This window comes from Varroa jacobsoni, unplaced genomic scaffold, assembly GCF_002532875.2.
Source record: "Varroa jacobsoni isolate VJ856 unplaced genomic scaffold, vjacob_1.0 scaffold_215, whole genome shotgun sequence".
NCBI lineage: Eukaryota > Metazoa > Arthropoda > Arachnida > Mesostigmata > Varroidae > Varroa > Varroa jacobsoni.
In genome coordinates, this window is record NW_019213117.1 from 105,378 (window position 1) to 129,486 (window position 24,109).

The 24,109-nt window shown below is 39.6% G+C and overlaps 2 protein-coding genes and 1 long non-coding RNA gene across 7 annotated transcripts in view; 2 read left to right on the forward strand and 1 right to left on the reverse strand.

Moving 5' to 3' along the window:
- LOC111273697 (uncharacterized) overlaps positions 1-8,728 on the reverse strand; it is a 40,459-nt gene extending 31,731 nt beyond the window's left edge. For 2 of the 3 annotated variants that reach the window (XR_015316038.1, XR_015316037.1), the window contains exon 1: positions 8,630-8,718. This is a non-coding gene — a long non-coding RNA (uncharacterized LOC111273697). Of the gene's footprint in view, positions 1-2,208; positions 2,485-8,629 lie in introns of those variants that run through there. The other variant, XR_015316036.1, reaches the window with a different exon arrangement.
- Positions 1-9,642, forward strand: part of LOC111273699 (polypeptide N-acetylgalactosaminyltransferase 13) — a 48,767-nt gene extending 39,125 nt beyond the window's left edge. Inside the window, exons 7-13 of the mRNA XM_022855577.2 lie at positions 209-360; positions 1,452-1,559; positions 1,922-2,102; positions 2,302-2,488; positions 3,051-3,193; positions 5,416-5,670; positions 5,808-9,642. Coding sequence (XP_022711312.2) covers positions 209-360; positions 1,452-1,559; positions 1,922-2,102; positions 2,302-2,488; positions 3,051-3,193; positions 5,416-5,670; positions 5,808-5,957 — 1,176 coding nt within the window. The 3' untranslated portion in view covers positions 5,958-9,642. The remainder of the gene's footprint in view (positions 1-208; positions 361-1,451; positions 1,560-1,921; positions 2,103-2,301; positions 2,489-3,050; positions 3,194-5,415; positions 5,671-5,807) is intronic.
- A 4,630-nt stretch (positions 9,643-14,272) lies between these two features.
- LOC111273693 (uncharacterized) lies at positions 14,273-22,897 on the forward strand. 3 transcript variants are annotated; one of them, XM_022855564.2, is made up of 9 exons: positions 14,273-14,412; positions 15,143-15,327; positions 19,731-19,882; positions 20,139-20,252; positions 20,431-20,902; positions 21,019-21,092; positions 21,370-21,480; positions 21,694-21,873; positions 22,433-22,897. In XM_022855564.2, exons 2-9 carry the CDS (start codon positions 15,252-15,254, stop codon positions 22,691-22,693), a joined length of 1,440 nt encoding a protein of 479 aa, XP_022711299.1. In that variant the 5' UTR covers positions 14,273-14,412; positions 15,143-15,251; the 3' UTR covers positions 22,694-22,897. The 3 variants fall into 3 exon arrangements, with proteins under 3 accessions (XP_022711299.1, XP_022711300.1, XP_022711302.1); XM_022855565.2 differs by lacking the exon at positions 14,273-14,412 and adding an exon at positions 14,507-14,762; XM_022855567.2 differs by lacking the exon at positions 14,273-14,412 and adding an exon at positions 14,820-14,883.
- Positions 22,898-24,109: the final 1,212 nt, after the last annotated feature.

Consider the following 24,109-nt stretch of genomic DNA (forward strand, 5'->3'; position numbering starts at 1 on the left):
AGAGAGAGAGAGAGAGGGAGTGAGGAAGAGAGAGAGAGAGATATATTATTCTATTTTTACTACTCCAAACGAAGACGGACAGAATTCTGTCAGTTTAAATAAAATGAAATCTCCGTTTGTCGTTGATGATTACCTCAATCTCTTACTCGGAGATCGGAAAATTTAAACCTTCCATAGTATTTATAAAATTATAACTTTCATATTAAAGGTGGTTAGGTCTCCGCGTCGGATTGGCTTGACTAGAGCACGTTTACTAGGGGCTCGAATTGCCGAAGGCCGCGTGCTTACTTTTCTCGATGCTCACTGCGAATGTACTTATGGCTGGTTAGAACCTCTTCTCGAAAGAATAGCTCAAGACAGGTGAGCCTCGTTTGAATCAGCACCTATTCTGGTTACTATCGACGATCATTTCTCGCCTCAGCGCCAGTTTGAAATATGTATTTCCGCTAATATCTTAGGTTATGCACGGAACTAGTTTGCGCAATCACGAGTATAGGTCCTATTATTGTAGAAAAATGTGAAGTATTACCCAGTTACCATCACCAGTTATATCTCACCGATCTTGTAATGATGTAATTAACATAGGGGACAGGGAATTTGAGTAGGTTGTCTAAATTTACGGTACCTTTTCCCAATGCTGAACTTGCGGTTTTTTCGAATATACGTTTGTCATTGATGCATTACTATCTGTTGAGGTTTGTGATAACTAGTCTTATTCTAGCGGTGGTGTACTGATACTGTATCTGCATGCAAAACCTAAAAACAAGTGAAGTGGCCTAAATTTGGAACCGGTGTTGACAAACTTTATTTTATGGTGGAAGTTAGCCATATAAAGCAGTGCTCAACAGTAATACCAAACTTTAAACTAGAAACATTTTTCGAAATATATGGTGCAGACCATTTCAAAACTCGTTCAGTACCCAACATTCACTTGGTATTCTAACGACCGCTTAATAATACATAACACGACGATTCGTTAATAAGTCTCCATTTTCATACAGTGACGCAAAAGCGTTTTTCGTCTGAGAAGAAGCTGTCAATTTTGACAACTACAATTACTCGAGTCTGGGCAATTCAAATCCTTCCTTTACTCGGCATTCCGACCCAACGAAACGATATTCTCACGTTTTCTTTTACAAAGCAGCCTATTAAGATCCTTTAATACTGCTTTCAGGCTATACCAAAAAGACCGACCCACAGCGTGGATACAATGAAGGAACGCTTGACCACCTAGCGATAAAGCAAATTCAAGAAGACTATAAAAATAATACCCCACAACCCTTTACTACGCGCCTAAGCTACGTTCGATGAATCTATGCAAGTTACGAGTTCCCTTCGTCTAGGAAATTAAAGATTGTATTTTTTTCCCCAACGTTGGCAACAGTTTGTTTTGCTTAACTTCAGTATAAGTTTCCCTACCTTAGATTGTGTTATTTATTCTATTGTTGCAGATCACGAGTGGTGTGTCCAGTTATCGATATAATTCATGACGACACGTTCGCTTATATCAAGACCTTCGAATTATTGTGGGGTGCCATCAATTGGGAACTGCACTTTAGGTACAGCGGTAGTGATTCGAGAACCATTTAATTTTTTAGAGTGTACAGGATAAATTTAATTTTGTTCAGTAATGCACAATGACGCAGTCTTAGTATGTAATATTCATAAAAGTCAATTCAAGTTATTCTAGGCAAGTATTAAAATTCGCATTAGGATTAATAATCCATACTTATTAGGGCGTTACTATAAAACAATCGAAACCCAGGGTGGAACACCTTGCACAATTCGCGTCATTATACGAAATTGTGCCCTAATAAAAAAAAAAAGAAAAGTTGGCAAATGTACTATTTGTTAAATATATGCATAAATTAAAATAAGAATGATATCAATTTGACTTCTTTTGATCTGCGTGAATCTCCAGATGGTACCCGGTAGGTCACTCGGTTAGCGCCAAACGACGCGTTAGTCCGTCTGAACCATTCAAGACACCTATAATGGCTGGTGGCCTCTTTGCTATAGATCGCGACTATTTTTACGAAATGGGAGCCTACGACGAACAGCTGGACGTCTGGGGAGGCGAAAATGTTGAGATGTCTATTCGGGTAAGTAAAGTGTTTACTGCTAATTTTAGACCCTTGTGATGGCTCTTGATAATTAAGTCGTATTTCAGAAGTCACAGTGACATGCAAATGAGTTGTGAAATGGATGTGATGACTCCCGCAGCGTTTATAGAAAGCTACGAAAGTTTATTCTTTAATCACATGTTTCTACAAATACGGCAGTATTTTATTCTATATTTAGATATGGCAGTGCGGCGGTTCTCTGGAGATTGTTCCCTGCTCCCGTGTAGGCCACGTGTTCCGTCGTAGTTCGCCCTACACGTTTCCTGGTGGTCGCGGAGTAGGTGGAGTCCTTTATCAGAACCTAGCACGAGTAGCTGAGGTTTGGATGGACGAGTGGAAGGAGTTGTACTTCAATCTTAATCTGGGTAAGCACACAAACAGGAGTATTGGGAACTTAATGGATGCTGCATTGTTTTTCAGTTACATAGTTACGTGCAAGGCGAACGCCTAAAGAGTGCGCATATTCGCTTCCTTGTATAATTACATTTTTTATTTATGCATTACTGCGGCTAGAGGATGTTTCTAGACTTCTACATTGTTGAGACTTGTTATTTATCAATCAACGCGGTATAATTATAAAGCGTATGTTCTCTGAAGCCTATTACTTAGAAGCGCTATGTGTATACGCATTTGAAACAGATTCGGCTCACGTGACATTAAGCAAAAGTATCAAACGAGCCTTTCTACGTTTCACGAAGGGTTCTTCCATCCAAATGGCGCAGGAAAGGGCCGATTAGAAACAGAGGCTCTAACTTTTGACTAACCAGAAAGTGAGCTTAATCAAGATATATCCCTAATTCTTGGTTTGGATATTTATTATCATAAATTTTCAGTTTTTCACAACGTGGCGTTTGTAAAACCTATTTGAAACTAGCGCTAAGTAACTAACATAACTGTAAATCGACTGGTGCTGGTTACTTCTTACAGAGGCTCGAAAGGTCCGTCCTACAATGGATGTGAGTTCCCGGAAAGCTTTACGGGAACGCCTACATTGCAAATCATTTGCTTGGTATCTAAAAAATGTTTGGCCGGAAAACTTCTTTCCAGGACATGACCGATTCTTTGGAAAGGTATGATTTCACAGTACACGCGTAAACCTAATAAGATGCTGAATCATCGTCGTCGGAACTGAATTGTTTTAAAAGCATATTATTATGCTTTGCTTTTTATACAGTTATTTGGCAGAGAAAATGAGCAACGAGGAAGTAACATATCTCAATTTAATAATCATAATCTACTTAAGGTATGTAAGAGTCGCTTTTCTTGATGTCTTGACCCATCGTATTTTTACTGACTCTGCTTGTTGAGTTACCGAGCAGGGAGAAAAAATAACAGGCTATAAACATCTATTATGAGAGACTCTTTTTTACGAAAGTAGTCAAACTTTGCATCGCTAAAACCTACGAGGGGGTAACTTAGAAGCAGTCTCCGATGGCTCACTATGGTACACGTACGCTTTCCGGAATTAAGTTCCGGATGCCTAACAAAGACGACTACCAGAGTCTCCAGAAGTTGTGTGGCGCCAGACATACACCCATAAAGGCAAAAGTAGCGTTAAGCCTATTACAGAAGCTTAGCAGTATAGGCTATAGAGATTGCAATATCTTACTAGCTACTAACTATTTTAAATTTAGCCCAATAGAGTAAGAAGATGAAAGAGCATTCTTAGACACTATGTTGTCACTTTTGGGGACGGGTACCTATGGTTTACAGAGCGTACTCATTGGAACCACAGAAATTAAAAGCGGCTTAAAACTGGACATGCTATATGCAGAGCGTGAACGTTTAGGAAGATGGTAACAAAATTTGTTGCAGCTTAGTGGATAAATTATTCCAGAGATGGCCCACTGCAGGAAAAACGTAAATGGTGGAAAAACATAAACAAGTGGCTGTGCAAAGTTGGGTTCTTGCAATGGATTACATTGTAGCGAGACAATTCCGTATTGACAGTACCCGTCCGATTTCCCGATATCAAAACCCGTTCATAGCCCTACAAAATCAATTTTTTCCCTGCAAAAAAGTGAGTTTGGCCGCCGCCGCCGCATCCGAGCAACAACAGGACAAGATGTTGTCTATTGATAACACCGGTCGGCTCTTTTCTTAAATTATTTCTGAGTCTCAATATCTACCTTCAATCAAACTAGTTAACGGAGTCGCCTGTGGAAAGATAATTAATTCTACGAGTTCATGCGAGCATAGTTGCAGGCTTCGAGTAAATTAAATCATTCGAAGATATATATATTGACATTGTACCGACAGTGAACCACTCAAACGAAATAGCATAAGTGCAGCGACTACCGGTTGAATTACGAAACGGACTGAGAATCTGATAGACTGGCCCCTGATAAAGACAGACGAAGTTATCAAAGGATGCATATGCTTGTCTACACTTAACCTGCTCAGCAGTTCCTGACACGAGTAACTTCTACACCCGCAGCCTTCTAGGAGCGAAAAGCTAAGGAAACTACATGCAACCCAACTTTCATGCTGAATCGTTCGTTTCAGCCCCAAATTTACCAGCATGCTCCAGATATGGGATCCCGATATCCGAGATCCAGATATGCGAACGACAGTGGCAATACCGCTGCTTCAGGTGAACAGATATTAGCTGACCTCAGGGGATTTTCACTGTTCACGTTGAGTGTCCCAGGTTCAGTAGAGAGTCAGAATCTCCATTTAGAAATTAGCCACAGCGTTGTGATAAATTCCTTTAAGGCAAAATAACACAGGAATCGAATCCATCGGCGACCATCAGCACGAAGCACGCATATCCACTGTTGTTTTAGCTGCTGCGGAGGAGAGATGCAGAGAGAGAAGGATCTGTGAATGATTCAGCAAAATCGATGCTATCAGAGCAGCGGATGAAACAGCCCATGCACTCCATGCACGTGAAGTTCGCAGAGCTAAAACTGGAAATCCTTCGTGGTGCTAATTGTTGCTATAGAATATGATAGTCAGTATGCGATAGCGTGTGCAAATCGCCAAGACACAAACACGCCGACTTCAGTATTAAATAAAGTCTTTGAAAATTTGGGGTTATCAATTCACGTGGTGGCGTTTAAGAACAAACAGTCACGTAATGGGAAGCGACAGATCTGTATTCTATTCGATATACGGCGCTCCAGAAGAACAACTACAACATATTAATATCTATAATAAGGATACAGTTGTTTGAACAAGAAATGCCTGCCTTGACACCCGTTTTTTTAATAACATGCGGCGCTGCCTAAGCACGATTTCAGGATAAATAGCTAACTATGCTTTACATATAGCATTGTCCTCGTCGTTTCAGATCCGACACCAGTCAAGTGCACAATGCATGGGCCGTCCCATCTCAAAAAGCTACTACCAACCAGTCGGCAAACTTCGCCTAGAAGAGTGCGCTGTAACCCCATATTCACGTCAGCTTTTCACTTTAACTGCTGAAGGATTTCTTATGAGCGACGAAAGCATCTGTTTGGATTCTCCAGAAAGTACTGCTGATACATCCGTTGTTATGATAGCCTGCCAGGGCATTGGCCGCCAGAAATGGTCGTACGAACCTAAGGTAGGTTAGCATTAATAGGAGCACTGTTTATCAGCGCCACAATTATATGCTACTTTTCAAGCCCTGCACTTGAACATTTTGACCCTCTAAAGCTATCTGACAGCTATGCTAACATCGTAAAATTTTTGAATTTGCAGAGTGGAAGATTAATCCATATTAGAAGCCGATTATGTTTGGATCTGCCCTCAAAATCAAGCCCTGACGGCTTGACCCTTCAAAAATGTGCGGGTCGAAAAAACCAACGCTGGGTTATGGAACAGGCCAATTGGAACCGACCTGATTACTGATGATTGAATCGATCCCAATGATATTACAGCCTCTTGTGAACCACGATTAATCAGTCATACTCATCATTGCCACATCGACAATAAGCCCCCCATTCCCGTAGATCGTTAGTGTTTTAAAACGCTTTTGTAAAGACTCACCAAAAACATTATTAACACTGCTATTATTATTATTGAAAGTAGCCAGTAAATTTGCCGCTATACCTGTACTGTCTCAGATATCGCTAAAGGTCATATGGCCACATGTCCGCAAAGGGAGATGCAACAACGAAAAACAACATGCGGGCCCGTCCTCGCATATAGTATACTTACTGCCTGTACTAGCAATTTAGTATACAAAATCAATTTGAAGGATTTGATCTTAAAGTACTAGACACCTTTGCGCAAAAAGAGTTTAGTAAGGTCGTTTTAGAATTGGGCCTATCCCGTGCTTTATTTTAAAAATAAACGTTTTTAGTCAGTTGTCCAATGATGCTCTTTGCTGTATACATGCGAAAGAATTACCTTGAAGAAAAGGATCCAATTGTTCTTCTACCGAGGAAGATCCACCCTGAGCAAAGCGTTCTATGGGCTTGTGTACATCTGTGGGCATACATACCATGTTTACAATGGGATGTATATTAGACCTACTAAGGTATCATAAATCCTGACGCGTTGTGTGTTGGGTAACAACTATAATTATGTTGACATTCCCTAGCCCAGATGAGTTGCTTTCTCAAGGTGCTATCAATATTTGGTTTTAAGATGTATACCTTTGATATACCTGTGATAGCGGAGTGTTGCAGATCGCGGAGGTACTCGTAATTACAACTACTCTCACGAGTATTTAGGCTCTAAATATTGTGTGCTTAGTCAACTACCTTTCCTAGCTTTTTTCAGGCTTTGATTTATTACTTTCGAATAGGGCACTATGCAGCACGCCACGGTAACTATTAATATAGTTTTTCTCAACAGCAACTGAATAACACCTTATTTTTGAGCTTTGTGTGTATAAGGCCTTAGTCATTATACTATGCACAATACCGTTTACTTGTATGATTGATTGTCACATAGAATTCGAAAATGTAATTTATGAAAGGTAGAGATATTCGAGCTGCAAAAGCTCACATCTTTATATACTTTGAATTGCAAATGGCAGCACAATGCAAGAGTAGAGGTATCTTTAACTCGGAACGTTTTCTTCATAACAATGAAGTAATGCCCAGAGCCCTCGAAAAAGTGGGGCCGTGACAGTGTTACTAATGTTATCACAAAGACCATAAAGACCAGAGTATAATGTTCGATAACGCTTCGGCCAAACACTATGATCTAATTCTGCAGAATCGCTTTTTTAACTCTATATCTAAGAACAAAAGCAAACACATTCTGGGAAATAAACATCCCCACATAAGACGTTTGAAGTTATTTTATTGATCAAATCAACTGACTGGATTAATATAGCTAAACACCCGTGTTGCCAGTACACAGTTCAAAATATCAAAACATACTGTTACTGGGTCTTAAATAATATAATGGCTTGAAATAAATGGAATGTGCCAACAGACGTTCAGTTTTGTGGGACATAACGAATATACCTCTAAACAAATTAGTAAATATATAGATACGCGTATACACTTATCGTATGCATGTACCTTTATCGCTGTGAATCATACGTTTCGACAAATCGTCCTAGAAATGGAGGCTAAATAGTAAAATTCGGGATGTATATCAGCTAGAAGCCTGAAACCCAACTGGACATTCGAGTCCAGTAGGGTTTCGGGCTGCGTTTCTGGGGTGGGATGGGGGGGACGGAGAGGTTGTGCGGTAGGCTGGAGAACCTCGACCGCATGCTGCGCATAGATTTTGATATCCGCTACGTCAGATACAGGAGGAACTTCATAAACCCATTTTAAACGAGCGCCCATTTTGCTTGTAGGCACCTAAGCTCAAATACTTATTTGAGCTCTTTAAAAGGTAGCATTTTCTGGGTTATAATGAAGATGAGTTACGGGCCGCTTTTTAGACACACCTATCGTACCCAATAATGTCTTGCTTTGGGGCAGACTTATTAAAGCAGTACTTACTGGAGGTAGCGGACGTAGAACTCTAGGTCGATTTGTGATGTGAGGGCATTGGGTCAAATACCGTGGCCGAAATGATATCATTTGTGAAAATCTGTCTGTGGTATAAGGCTAAAGCAGACTGCCGTAGAGCACTCGCTTTTGCTAAGCTAGGGTAAAGGTTAGTTACTACTTAACGATGATTAACAAACTACGTTTACATCGACGGAACAACTTGATTACAATATTTTTTAGTAAAATCGTACTTACTGTTCTCTTGAGCTGCAGATGTTCTTTGCGTATCGTCGTCACAATGTACATCGCAACGTATTTAAGGTACATACCTTTGTTCTATGGAAATCTCTTTATCCATTGCATATGACACCACATATAAAAAATATCGAATACTTGTAATGCCTGCCGTGGATTTGAGATTCAATACAAAACCCCGTATCGTACTACATTTCTAAGATGACAGGCCAAGCAGCTTTTTAGAAAAATATGGCTGACAAGCCTCTGGGACTCTAAAGGCATCACACTGTATCTTCCTAAAATCCTAAAATCTTACGAGTAGGCAAAACCCAAACAAGAATGGTTGTCGCAGTAAGACCTCCTTCAACTCATATTCAATCTTACCTGCTTGTTTACATCTTTTATAGTACAACTGATCTACGCAGGTGAAAATGCAGCTGCTACGACAGTTTCGCAGTGGAACGGACATAATGACGATTTAAAATTTTTCACCAAATCTCGCGCAGTTGTTCGTGCCCTGTAAACTGACAGAAGAGTTCAATAGTTTCCCTGTTAATTGACAGCAATTGTCCCGCTATTTCGTGTAGGTTAACAACAAAGTCAAACTCGAGCGGATTTGAGTCAACGTCATCACTGCCTCCATAAAACGAACAATTATTTCTAAGTAATCATTATAAGTTTCCGTGGCGATCCTCTGAAGCAATGCTTAACGGCGATACTACACGATACAGGTGTTGTTACCATATATGAGCCGGTTTGGCTGTGTAAGCAGCCGGCTTGTGGCCGGCTGTTTAGCAAACCTAATTCTAGCAAGTGTATATCTCTAGGTGTGACGAAGTCATTAAATTCTACTTCATGCCAATCATATTGCACTGCCAATTGTGCGTTCATTATAAATGGTAACACTTTGGAATATTTGCGCTTGGGTTATCTGTTATAGCTTCAAACTTGTCTGAACGCAGCACATTACAGTAAGATGTCTTCAGAAGAAGAATAGCTTCTTATAAACAAACACTCCAGGACGTCACTACGTTGAATAGATTGACAAACAGTCTATTGTCCAAGGCTTTGGCTGGCTGCCACGTTTACTGAGCCTGGTAGGAGCGTAGACTTGATGGTAGACCGCTGGCCTTATTAAAATTCATTAAAAAAATACTCGCTCAAGAGTATTTTTTTTAATGAATTTTTTTCTCGAATTATCTCGTATCGTTGAATTTTGAAGGCGCCCGTATCTGTTAGTTTATCAACTGAGTAACCCTAATGCTTCTAAGGAATCATCTTAAATATGGCCTATCGATACGCTAGGCAACAATGTATTGTAGTGTCATGCGCGCATATGTGACCACTGTGCAAGTTTCATGAACGCCTGTCTATTTAATAAATACTAATAATGATAATGATATGAGTCTTAAATGTTTAATGTAAAATGAACATACATATTTTATTATTATTTATAGGTAGAGAATCACAATACCAATCTACACATTTGTTACGACACGATACCTTTGCTACTCTGAACAGGAAATAGAAAACGTATCCCCACATGTATTTTTCTAGATAATGTTAATATATACACATTAGAGTAACTTTTATGTTTGCAAGATTAAACACAGAATCAAACTAAAATATATCATATGAATTAGTTATGTAACAGAGTAGCTAAAATGTTACAAGGGGAATCAGCAGTGAAACAAATGTAACCGAGCGTGGTAATACCACGCTCGGTTACAACCGGGTCTGTATGAGTCGAAAAAAGCATCATAAAAACCATATACGACACAGGTTCAAGGATCCTTCATACCCTATCTATAATAGCATAATTAAATCCACTTTGGTCGGAACTGATTTACGTGTCTCTACTATAGTGTTTTTTAATCAAATCAGCAAAGTGAAACATGCTCACTAGTGAGTAAAAAAAATGTACGAACCATCATTTGCTATTATTTAAAAGACTCAAAGCCCAGGGACAGTAAATAGACAAACACCTGGACTCAATTTTAATAATGCAAATTGGTAAGATTCTGTTGAATTTTTCCCTTTTTACCATACATAAATATTGTCAAGGACGAAAATCGGAATCCATCAGTGTTTTACTAATCTAATCTAACGGATCAATATCGTAGAGTCAATATTCGTTGAAACGTTTAAAGAAGACATGGGATCAGAACATAATAAAGAACAAATAAATACGTAACTAATTCATTATAGAGCGATATTAACATAAAGACGACATAAAAGAAAAAATATTTAAGAATGCCTAACGTTAATGCCAAGTTTCCAAATGGAGTAAAAGTTATGTAAAATGGCAGGGGCCCGTTTGTCCCGAGGGCCTTCTAACAGCAAGGACCTTCGCAGCTCACAAGATTCGCAGGGTCCTGCAAAACGTGGATTGGATAGAGACTGTTTGCTCCCCGGTGTTCGGTTGTAAAGATCCCTCTTTACTACAAACAGCGAAAGGTCTATGGGGTTGGGGTCTTATTTACTGGCTTTAAGCGAAGGCCGACGTCTTTACATTTCATATGTAGCACACTGCGTTTGTGAGTCGGAAGAAAGAAGTTAATAACTTAACCAAATCGTGGAGGTCGATCACCGCATATGGTGATTTCCTCATACGATAGTCATCAAGAGGTTTGGCCCATTCATATGAAAGTGTTGCACGGGCATATTTAGCAATCGATAGAATCAATGAAAATGGCTTGCAAATTTTTATCCCAGAAAATATGTCGTTTGCCTTCTCGGTCAAAAACCGTCTACTTGCTAAAATCTAAATTAGAGATCTAATTTATTATTTTGCGAATTCATTCGTTTAAATTTAAAAAAAAATAGCCAGAATTATAACTCTTAAATGCTCATATCCGTTTCAAGGATCGTCAGAGAACGCAGCTTAACGCCTGTCCATATCAGACTGGCTTTTTGAAAAAGAACTTTTCTAAAACAGTTTTAAATATATGCAAAATACCTGAATGATTGTCATTGAAACAGATGACTAGATTAAGCAGTGGTTGATTTAAAGTAGTGAAGTCTGCATTTGTCCTGTTGAGTAGGTGGATTCACATGAAACGTCATTATTGAACTATAGCTACTACTTCCAACAAATAAAGTTGCCCAGAAGTAACATTTTTCTAGTCAGAAGTTTCTGTTAGCCCTCAGAGTGGCCTGGTCGCACCTTGCAATATTTGCTTGTCTTCACGGTACTTCACATTTGCTTTCGCCTGTGTCTAATCAGCTCTTTTTGTATCTTTCTAGATAATTAGTCAAATACAAATAATGGGAATTATGTAGGAACTATGTAGGAGTCTTGGTAAATATAGAGCTACAAGTAGGCCTATTTACCGGAATTAGGTTTCGTGTAATATTCTCTTGTCTTTTTTGCCACACACTAGATAATATTGCACGTTCTTCGTATATGTTAGTCGAACACATGCTGTTATTCTGTGTAAATGATTACATTATCTATTACTTGCGGCTGTAATTAACAGTGGTTATATTGTACTTCTTACAAGGTATTATGTTCACAAACAATACTCGCATTGTTTTCATACGAGCTTACGTAATAACTTCGTAAGGCATGAAAAGCAGCTCTTCGCTGATATACCGCAGAGAGTACTTTATGCTTCTCATTGTGTTGGCATATCGTAACGTTCTTTGAACACACTTCAAGTAGCTTTTTTAGCTCAAACGGCGCACGAATTCAATGTCTAACCTTCCTAATTTATATTAATTTTTGTTGAAGCGTTTGCGCGATCGTCCTCACTTAAATATTTCGAGTTCGGTACAGCCGGTAAGCATCGCCTCAGACGGCAGGGCTCCCTCAAATCGTGTCCCATAAAAACTGCCTGAATGATTACATGTAGTTAGGACAAATTTTTCACATACTACTGTATCGTCTATTACTATCCTGCACTGGAGACTTTCATATCCGTTTCCTCTGATATATAATCTAGCACTGTCCTTGCGAGCGTTAGTGATGTCTTCGTTTGTTAAATGTCTTCAGATTTAGGATAAAAATAGTAGGTGAAGGAGGATCTATCGACAACGTTTTGGCTCTTGAAAGGCAAGAGCTTATCAAAGCGTTCCACACAGAATGTTTCATCTCCGAAGTAACATTAAATCGATAACATAGTAGACTTATCTTACTCTGAAGATTCGTCCTATCCAAACAAGCTAGGCAATTTGGTGCAGTCTATTTGATTGAAATAAACAAAATAATATTATACTGATTATGACAGTAAGCTTCCATATAGCAAAGCTCCATTCATCCAAATTGCTTTTTGAGTATAATTCATCCGATTAACTCCTGAGCTACCATTTAGTAGTCGTCAATTACTTTGGAAGTGCTTCACTTATTATACACTAAGATTACTACAGATACTCTAAAAAGCCCTTAATGGAATTTCTCCTAGATGCCCTTCCTAAAATAAGCCACTTTTTCACAATTTGTTTTCCACAGTCGTTTCAGGAGTGCCACATCTGCTATTCAATGGACTTACTTACAGTCAAATTTTGCTCACCATTTTGAGTACATAGAAGCACAATAGCGCAAACCTGCCTACCAAAATCCTTCGACCCTGTCTAGACTATTTGCCACCAATCCGTCGTTTGTATTAATGGCACCATTTTCACTGTTGATTTCATCTAATAGGAAATTTATTTCGTAAACTCACTCGAGTATGCGCAGGCTTCTTCTTCTGTTTAGCTAGGGAACGATCATCGTTACATAGGTTAAAGTTGAGCAAAAACGCCACGTAAATACCACTCCCAATAACTTAAATACAATAAATAATACCAATATATACTGGATGATACGTCACATAGAAGAATAATAAATAGCGTAAAGGTATACGATCACCAAGAAAGGAGCATCTAATAGAGAGATGCTATATCTGGGCGCTGCATTAGCTATGAGCGTAGCTGACACAGCTTTTCCCTAGTTGCTCTATACAGATAGACGACGATATTTGATTATATGCAAGTAGCACTGCAGAGCTGCTTACAACTAAACCGCTAATAAGGACCTGTTATAAAAATTACATTTAAATAATGTAAATAATTGTATTTGATTGGTTTAAAGTAAGAAAGTAATTGCACGTTACGGTATTATCAGGTTTACGTCTGCCTCGTGCACTCCGATCTCTTTCTTTCATCATTTTGCAAACAATGTGCCATTTCTTAAGCAAAGTCGATAAATTGTCTTACAAATAGTTATCTACCAATTTAATACCGGCAACATGGGAAATTTACCTAAGGGATTCTGCTCTTCTTAGACGCTTGGCCGTTATTTTATGATTGATATTGGTGACAGTAACGACGACAGCAACGAGTTTTTGCATGATACCAGAATCATATTAAAAACAATACTCGCAAAAAAGACATCTGCATATAATGCATCACAAAGATGGTATCAATCGTAGTTGTCAGTCTACCCGTGCAACACAGCTCCACTCCTAACCTAAAGCTTTCACAGGGTTTTTTGCAGACAGCCACCGCACACTCGGGATACTTACACGCCAATTAAGTTTTTTTGATGTTTTAGCCCATTTTTTTGACTTCGAAAATGTTTGTACTCTGCTTGCGACTTGAATGTTTAACAACGCCCTTAGTAATGTTGATTCAATTCTTAAACATCGTTTTAATTTTCGCCTTCTAAAGCGTTTATGGCGGTCCCGTTGCTCTTGCCCGCTCACCACCGGTCAGCAGAGAAAAGTGCCCGCCGGACCTCTTGCATAGATACTCTCCGAATGCCCGCCATTTCGCCAACCGCCAAATATCAGCTGCATATTTACGTTAGTAAGTACCAACCCAGCAAGCACTGCGATATTATTATAAAGAATTATTTCATCTCGGCAAAGAATGTTTCAAATCAATGATCTACTTCGCAATTAGTAATCTACACGAGCTCAAATGATTAGCTGCGCATAACAAGAGGCGGGTGATTCATTAGACACATACAAATATATGTGAGTTGTCGGGTTGGTGTATACGCGGCCGGGCGGAAATGGGCTCCACGCAGTTTTCGTCAATCACGTGACCTACGCGCTCGGCCAATCAGCGAACGCGCTGGCCCCGAGTCGCAGGCCGCCACCGGACGAAATCTGTGAAGTGTAGTGGATTGAGCTTACTCTCGAGTGAAGCCACATGCAACAACTGTGAACCCCACGGGCGCAGAGGTAAGCGCTGCGATGACGTTGAGATATGCTTGAGAACCTTGGCTGGGTTCTGCATAGTAAACCATTCAGGGTCAAAGTGCCCAACTGGCATAGTGGGGGCTTCGCCGCCCCCGGCGGTTTCAACCGCCAGATTACTGCTCTTGTTGCTACTACTACTAAGGAGGTGCAGTAGCAGTGTTGGGGCCGTGCCAGCGCGTCGGACGGCCGTTACTTAGATACCTACAGGGGCACCAACAGGCCAGTTGGACAGTCTGATCCAGTCCCTGACAGTCGCCTGTCGAAGGTTTCCTGGGGTTACCAAGTGTTCACCTAGCGGCAAACAACATCAACCGAAGCGGCGGCGGATGCTAGTATGGTATTCAGTCAATCGGTCGGTCGCTCGCTCGCTCGATCGATCAGTGTGTGCCTATCTGTCTGTCTGTTTCTTGGTCTGTGTATGATGTCTGGTAGCTGTGGCTGATGGGTGTTGTCGTAAGTGTCTATTGCTTGCATGACTGTGTCTCAATGTAGTTGATGTTTGATTCTGGTGGGTTTGGCTGCTATCGGCTCTTACAGTGGTGCGGGAAGCGACAGACTGGTGACTGTAGTTAGTAAATGGGAGTTTTATTATTCTTACTATTATAAGTTGTTGTTTGTCTTCTTCAAGTTATTGCTGCTGCTGCTGGTGATGATTTATACGTGTGTATATCTATACGTTTGATTCTATGTGCACCCGGTGTATGTTCGGCAGGTCGTAGATTCTCTATATGCTGTAGCGTTTCTGTCGTGGCGCGGTGCTCCTACCGACATCGGACAGGTGCCGGGGAGACCGTCGACCGAAGTGGGCCGCCCGGCCGAGAATGGCCGCCAACGGAGACTCGGGTAACGTGATCGTCGCCACTTCTCTGCTGACGGGCAATCAGGTGCACGCTATCGGTAAGTGATAGTGATGAAGAACCGCGTGAAGTAAGCAGACACCCCATACATCATCAAGTCACTGCAAATTGCATTGAATTTACCTTTATTTCCTTTATTTGTCACAAATCCTCGAAGTGTAATTTTGAAGAAATCGGATTTTTAAGAATTCGAGCCGGAGATTCTGCTTCAAAGATTCCTCGCGGCTGGTACTAGTCATTTGTACGCTGGAAAGCTATAGTTTGGGCCGGCTTGGCAAATTGGCAATGATCAGTCACCACACGTGCATCCTGCTGCTGTTGCCATTGCCGTCGGCTTTAACTGAACATACAACACCTAGTAATTCAATCCTTGTGTAACCCTAAAGAACACAATTCAATTTTTTCGTGATGAAGCGAGCTAGCAACACAGCGCTTTTTTTCCAACATTTTGCTTCGGTGTTAACGTCTGCCTTTTGATAGCGCTTCCTAAATCTAGACAAATGTATAAATGCTCGTACACCTTATAAGAGATGTGATAATTACAACATATTAGTCCGTTTAGAATGTCACTGTTGTTTTGAAGCTCAAGTTAAACCGTGGATTAGCGCTCTCGATTGAATATCTCTGAAACGGTAAGGACTGATGCTTTGAATGACTAAAAAGGTCCTCCAACCGCTGAGGACGAATTTGTTTGTCTATCTGTTCACCCCAGGGAGCGCCAATCGTCTTAAACACTCGGGCTAACTAAAATGACAGACAATTGTTCTAGCATCAACACATCCGACGTGGTTATACCTGCCACATATCTAATTTATCAGTCATCTGACTAACTGAATAATTTTCCTAAATTCATCTACCTACGCGTGTGTCTCTCATGTCCCGCTCGTTCTTTTGATAATTCGTGCAGCATCCGCTGCTGTTTAAGGATAGCTCGGTCTGGTATACTGTAGTATGTGTTGATCGCTATAAATGTAAGTTCAGAGTGAATTTGGCCAGGCCTTAATAGAATTACAGATGCTGGATGTTTAATTTGACATGACAGAGACCTTAAGTTATATTACTGATTGATTTTGAACGAGTGGTTTAGTAGCTTTTCGTTTGTGATTGTGCATGACAGGCGTTTTTCAAGACCACGTCATTCGTAATAAGGGTTCGGATTCTTTCGAATCTCTAATTGCACAACAATGTCATACCATTATTTATGACAAAGATATAATTGTGCTTTTACTCATGCTAGGCACGTGACTCAGAAGTACGAAAGTCTGTATGGCTAATTCCGGAAAATGATGCAAAGTATTTAATGGGTTTCAGAATTTTTTGAATTGCTAATTTATGCTTCCAATTATTTTTAACTATTCTTTGCGGTGTATTTTTAAATTACTAGGACCTGTATTCTTTTAGAAAACATCATTTACGTTAATAACTGTCCGACATTCAAGAAATCGATTGTCATACGTTGATCTTATACCCTTGAAAACCTCATTTTAATTTAACGTATTTTATTGTACATAGTGAAAACGAAACACAGTTTTAATTAATCTCTGCCTTTCACGTATCCTTTAAACGCCAGAAGTGCCCTTTCAAAGCACGCCTGGGTGTATCTTAAATATGCGCTGCGCGGAAAAGCTCGACAAAAAGATATGACTAAACATCTACTAATGGGTATAATAGTATGAGTAAAAAGCATACACGTATCCTTACAGGTATTCTAAAGCACAAACCAATAACGAGTAACTGCAAAAATATCCCGAATACTATTTATTTGTTTCTAATTGCCATCGGTCCAAGTAAAACATCTAACTAAATTACAAAAAAGCAGATTTTTATCAGAATTCATTAATGCAAATGTAGTTTTTTACGTTACTAATGGTGTCTGTCGAATAGTCGCTCTCTACTCCAACTCAGATTGCTTTAACATTTTTTAAAGATTATTTCAAAACGGGAATAATTTACGCGTTATTATGCTTTACTATTCACATTTTACTAAAATGCTCATATCTTTTAATAAACATGGGCTTTAAATTGCAACCAAATCTAATGTCTTTTCCTTAGAAAGCTCCTTGAAGGAAACGGCAAAAAATATTTGCCAGTTTTCGAGTATCCTAAGTTAAGATTTATTTCTCAGATAATCAAAGTAAATAAAACAACAAGAAATACTGACTTTTCGATTAGTTGTCCGTGACTGTGTTGTGTTGTATCTTCTTAATGCCCTTCTTAGCTACCAGTAAAATTGTTTTCATATTGTACATTATTAAGAAGACTAAAATAACTACATAGATACATTCATGTTTAACTAAAATGTTTTTTACATTAACCTCAAAAAAAACAGAACATGTAATTACTCACAATTTTTCGCGATTTGACGCGGCTCGCATCCATAAGTACATGAGGCTTAGCATGCACGAGTAAAGGTATAATTTGATAAAACAGAATAACAACGGAAATATTCCGTAGAATTTCGATATCAACTTATGGAAGTCTGATCCTTTAAGTCAAGAAACCCATCTAGAAGTAATCCATTTCGACTGGCACTAGATGTCTGCGTAACTAGCTAGTGTAGTTTGGATATATGCGAAAGGGCTGCTGTAAACTGGAACGATAAACTACGAGAGTCAAAGAGTTACCTGCCATACACTAGGCAGCAGTGACTTTTAGTAAGGCCATAAGGTAACAGGTTCATCTGTATTGAAGCTTTGTAAGCGGAACTTCGAAATCGGTTAGCAGTGGTTACCTTCTCATTTTCAAACTGTAAAGAGATTCTTTGCAGTTTCTGCAAATCGCGTCAAATTTGAAATGTATTAATGTTTTGACATATCTGCACGAAGGGGTCAGTGCTAACTAACATCAAGAAATCAAATTGTATACATTGGACAGGTGCGACATGTTTTTTCAGATGAAAAAGCTTACTGCAATTTTGCACGGAGGACGTGTTGCAGTATGCGTTGTTTACAAACACTATATTAATAGGATGATAATTGTTGGGAACATGGACTTTTTTGACTCTTAGATGTACTGACGTCAGAAAACTGCATATTATCTGAAAGCGACCGTAAACTAAAGAATATTAACTGTCCCCGCAATAGTGCAGTTGTAAGTTGTTTGCCTACTAACCAAAAGCACCTAGATGTGGCATAGGTTCAAATTTGGCCACAAGCATACTTTGATTCTTCAAGAAAAATGCCATCAATAGGAAAGCCAAAAAATATAATGATTTCCTTTTTACTCGGTTTGTCTCAGCCTTCCTCTCGGTTGATCTCCTTACTTGGACAGATTTTTGAAGCATGCTTAAAGCAATAATACTGTAGCCTGTCGTGGAGGAGACAATTGAAAATCAGCTAGAAAAAGGGTTTTCTCTGTATCAAAGGTTAGGTCTATGTATTTTATGAGTTGTTAATAAAGTAGGTAAGTAATATGATCATTTACAGCAAATCGAGAAATCCTAAACCATTATATCTTCCCAGGTGGGTAAATGATTGACGTTCAATGGTAGTTTTTACCTCGCCACAAACTACGAAAGTCCTAGGTGAATTACATAGAGTATCATTCATGAGCCCTCCATTCACCATATTGTGTTCGTTCACATAACGTTCTCTAACGTAAAAGTTCATAACGTTTTTCTCAGAGTAGCACAATGAGCAACTTGTGTATATTAAGTGGTAAATGTAGGGACCTCATTTTTTAAAACCGTTTTTTCAAGAGTAAGCGAACACATTAAAATACGTTGCATTTAGCGCATTATAAACCCTATACGGCATTCAGGCGATATCACATCTCAAAGGAATCCGTTAAATCAACGTAGTTATTATAATTATTAAAAATACCAATGATAATATTAATGGTTATTATTAGTATTACATAATTTATTGGCCGCGACGACGGTGGCGTAGAGGACTAGTCACAAATAAGACATTTTTTTAATGTTATCTATTATTGTAAAGTAAATATCTAGATATGGAGAATTCGAGCACCTTTAATAACAACGAATACTAATTACCGTGGACGATAAAATAACTATCATCAAGTTGAACGGTTTGAGGGGACATACGTGTAGAAGTTTTCCTAATCATTTTCGACAATGCCGAATGTTGTGTGGTAATTGCGTGGTGAAGATAAGAGCTTCAAAAAATTATTTTAGATGTATATTTAGAATGTCTAGTAACGTAACGATATTAATGGTATGGAAAAGTTTCACTTTATCTTTGAAGTTATCGGCATTAACTGCAATAATATTGTCTAATAGTGTTTGTCTCCTTTATTTATGATGAAGGAGTGCAATTCGGAAGCTTAATCCTCGAATCCTTTCAATATTCTGGTTATTTGGAACAACAAAATACAATAAATGCAGTATTTAGCTGTCAGTTAAACGAGATAAGTGTTGACAAGGAGGACCGGTTAACAAAAACCTAACAACAATGAGCTAACGTAGCGATTATACTTCGTCAGGAGGCGGCGGTACTCGATACATTACAGTGTCATCACACGGAGCTTCCGGAGCAAAACATTCGCCGGCAGCACAAAGCGTCATCCTCACGGCACAAAGCCCTCACGGTTCACCTGTTATCCTACAGAGCCCCTCTAGGGGTGGTACCGCACAGGTACTTCTAGTCTAACAGTATCAGTAATAGGGATCCTCTAAGGTGTTACGACGCCGGTCTTAACGTATACCTTTACGAAACAATAGAGTTGATTATATAAATTCTAGGCTTTATACCAAAGTAGTTGTTAAAAGAACAGATACATGCAAGCCCCATAGAATTCGAATACCTCGTGGAACGATTGTACCTCGATGATGTCGTCGAAACACACTTATTGAAACCAATTTAATATATTTATTCGTGTCTTGTAAATAAGGTGTTCCACACGTACACATCTTTGGGAAACTCATCATCTGCGGGTACCGCCACAGTGGCGGGTACTGGAATCAAACGGGAGCGTGATGGAGATCTCCACGAAGGATACGTCGAGGTGAGCCCTTTACAGGACATTTACTAAGTTCCACTAATGATGGCTGGGTACTTCGGGAACAAGCCCCCTTTGTCTTTTACTGCTGTAGATTGTTACATAGGTCGGCGTTTCAGCAAAATCAAAGTGAGAATTAATATGAGGCAAGCTCCAATTTAACTCGTTGTTTTCTGCTGTTCAGGTGAAACGAGCACGAGTGTCAGCACCGTCGTCTTTTCATAGCCACCATTCGTCGATTGCGTCTAGCGCCAGTGGCGGTGGTGGCTCCGGGGGTCGGGGTGGAGGTTCCGCTGGCGGAAAAGGCCTTCGACATTTTTCAATGAAAGTATGCGAGGAAGTTCGTAAGCGTGGTAAAACGACGTACAATGAGGTAGCAGACGCACTGGTGAATGAGTTTTCGGAGCGTGGAAGCGGAGCAGCTGGAAGCGGATCTGCGACAGCTGGAGGGGGCGCCGGAGGAGCGGGCGGCTGCAGTAGCAGCAGCGGCGGCGGTGGTGGAAACAACAACAACAATCACGGGGGAAGTGGAAGTGGTGGGGCATCTTCCGCGGCCGCTGCTGCAGATGTCTCGGCCAACGGCGCCGGCGCGGGCTACGACCAGAAGAACATTCGCCGAAGGGTCTACGACGCCCTCAACGTACTGATGGCCATGGGTAGTTATTGGACTATCATCATATAATTATAGTTACGGCTATTGGGTCCTTGATAAAAGCGTACGATGGAGCAGCTCTCTCCATATATCTACACACTATTCGTTTTGCCCTTGCAGGAATTATTGAGAAGAAGCATAAGGAAATACACTGGTTGGGATTGCCAACAAACAGTGCACAGGAGTGTAAAAAGGTCAGATTTAGCTCATTTTTTTAAATGTTTATTTTACCTCTTCGCTGATGTTGTGGGAATAAAGGGCCATCACTTTTACTCTTTCCAGTAAAGACTTCTGCCGTACAAACTGTCGATTAGTATTATGTAAAAAGAATCCCCAATTACAAAATGAACCATCGGTTGCTGGTTCAGCTCCCGTCATCGATATGTACAATGCTATATTACATATCACACGATGATATGAAGAAAAATAATTAGATCATAATTTTTTCTTATTGGTTCCTAATTTTCACAGCTGGAAGCGGAGAAACGTGAGCGCCTGTCGCGAATTTCGCATAAAACCCAACAGCTGTACGATCTCATCTTGCAGCATATTGCCTACAAGAGTCTCGTAGAACGCAATAAGGTCAGTAAAGTAAGGTAACCGACGAGACCACATCAGCGTTCTATATATACATAGACTAAGGAACGATAAAAGATTCTCGGAACACCAAAGGAGCAGAATACTCTTTCTTATATTTCTTATTTCCAATCTTCAGAATTACAGGGAGATACTTTTTACAAAAGGAATTAATAATTCTATGCTTTCTCCATTCCTCTCACCGCATACTTTGATTAGATGTCGGCATCGGTGACTAGTCCCGCGTGTGTTCCCAACTCTACGATTGCCCTGCCATTCATAATTATCAACACAAGTCGGCAGACCGTGATCGACTGCCAGATCTCGGCCGACAAGCGAGAATACCTGTTTAATTTTGACAATGCGTTCGAAATACATGACGATATCGAGGTGCTCAAGGTATAGTGCCACTTTGTTCTGCATTTGTCGAGAATAGAATGATGAGCTAGGTAGCGAATAATACAGAAGACTAATGTTATTTATTATAGATGTTCCTCTTAGTCTAATAATAATACTAATTCCGCATTCAATCAAGGATAGGTGTGACTCCCGATCGTAGATAATTTATCGAGGAATATTCGTCTGCTCCTTTGTTTAGTCGCACTTAGTATATGTCGTAAGCGCCGCATATAAAACAATATGCTACAAGACAGTTGTAGGATCCGTATTCACAACAGTGTCCAAATGACGTGGATAACCTTGATATGAATCCACCCGAATGATCGAATATTCACTTCAAAGCTGTCGTTAAAAACTCAACGCTTGTATTAGACTAAATCGTTACTAATATACAAAAGTGCTATGAAATACTCAGCTTTGCCTAGATATGAATGCGTCTGTTTGAATTCCTATCAACTTACATTTTGCATGTTCTATGCGGCTAAAAGCCTTCATATCATATATATGTATATATATATAACAATAGTTTTTATAATAGTACGCATGTTTGTGTCTACAGCGTATGGGCCTTGCCCTAGAATTAGAGCGTGGAACCGCTTCTCCCGAGGCTGTTCGGCAAGCCAAGGCCATGCTGCCCCGCTCGCTTCAGCCATTTGTTGAGCAACTCGCTCGTTCGAGGGATCAACTACCACCGGACATGATGCGTCTGACGAAAGCGTCCTTGAATCCCATGAGTGCCAGCGATGAGGCTGTCATTTCAATTTTGCCTTCGCCATCATCCGAAGAGAACTACTCCGAAGATGACCAATACGAAAACTAATAACTGACAAGCTATCGGTTGTAGCGCGGCATCAAACCACATTATAGACAACCACGAACACTTGTTTTACATAACTTGGCTTGCTAACAGCAATAACAAGAACATGCCAAGTAGGATTATGCGTTTACTCATTCACGTCTTGTTGATAAACAAGTGTGGTCCCCAATAAACAAATCAGTCATCATCTACTCAACTTAGAGATAATTTGTTTTCTTTGCGAATAGGACTGTAGTCTAATGCATGCACGAATTTACTGCAATCTCATGTTTCGCATAGTTGTTACACGCTGACTCACCAATGAATATTGATTACTTTCAGATGCAATTGTGTAGCTCGAGGTCACAATATCGTGTGTTACAAAAGTTAGGTCCTAAAACACCTTCCATCCATTCTCTATATGGATAATAAATGAGGACTGTGAAACCTCAACAGTTAGCGAAACGTCGCCTATACGCTACCGTCCTTAAGCTCACTGAAGTCTATCACACATGCAAATGATACAGGTATTATTTAAATAACGAATTATATTTTTTATTAACTGGAGATCTGCACGATCCTAATAGATTACTATAGAAATTTGACGTCATTCTTACAATGGTGTGAGGATAGCCAACAACAGTCAAAGGCAAAATAAGAGTGCATCTTTATAGAACATTAATCGACCCTACGAACTCAATTTATGGCGAACTTCCGCTAAATTATCGTTCTATATAAAAATCTAAATTTAACGGACGTTCAGAGATAGACATATATATCTCTGTCGATGCGGACAGAAATAATTAATTTTGAGCGTTCCATTCCATAGCAATTTACTAGCTATTTTCTTACTAAGATTTGATCATTAATGACAGATCCATGCAGTCACCTTGCTTTGAAAAATTAAGTTTTACGAGGTTCTTAGCCTGATTTTTTAATGTAATATTAGACACGTACTAGAGGTTCAAGTTCGACCATTTGACATGGGCACAGGATGCGGCAAAAAGAGCACAGTTTTTCACTTCTACAATACGTATAAAACACGTATATGTTGAAAGCAACCCGCATCAATATACATTTAATTAAATTAGAAAATAAATTTCTATAAATAAAATACTCAACAGACCCCATTTACGGCCCGAAACTGAATAGCGGCTGTGTACAGCTATTATTATTTGCTTTTTCATGCGTTATCATTGAAAACAAATAGTTTTCGGTTGTACATAGTGATAAAATTAGTCTAATTATGCTTCAATGACTTTTCTTACAGTTTATGGGCTTGGGCATTCGAAATGAATTTAATCTGTTCTGCATTCTTATTTTTATGATGTGTTTTGTAACGGTTGCCCGCTAATTGAGAGGAATAGGAATAGTGAGACATTTAACCAAGCTCTATCTTTAAGGCTAAGAAAAGAACATGTAACCTTCTACTATAAAGAG

Coding starts and splice junctions, on each gene's coding strand:
- LOC111273693 (XM_022855564.2), top strand. CDS start 15,252: ATGGCCGCCAACGGAGACTCGGGTAACGTGATCGTCGCCACTTCTCTG. Junction 19,883..20,138: donor CTAGGGGTGGTACCGCACAG/GTACTTCTAGTC, acceptor CTTGTAAATAAG/GTGTTCCACACGTACACATC. Junction 21,093..21,369: donor GTGCACAGGAGTGTAAAAAG/GTCAGATTTAGC, acceptor TAATTTTCACAG/CTGGAAGCGGAGAAACGTGA.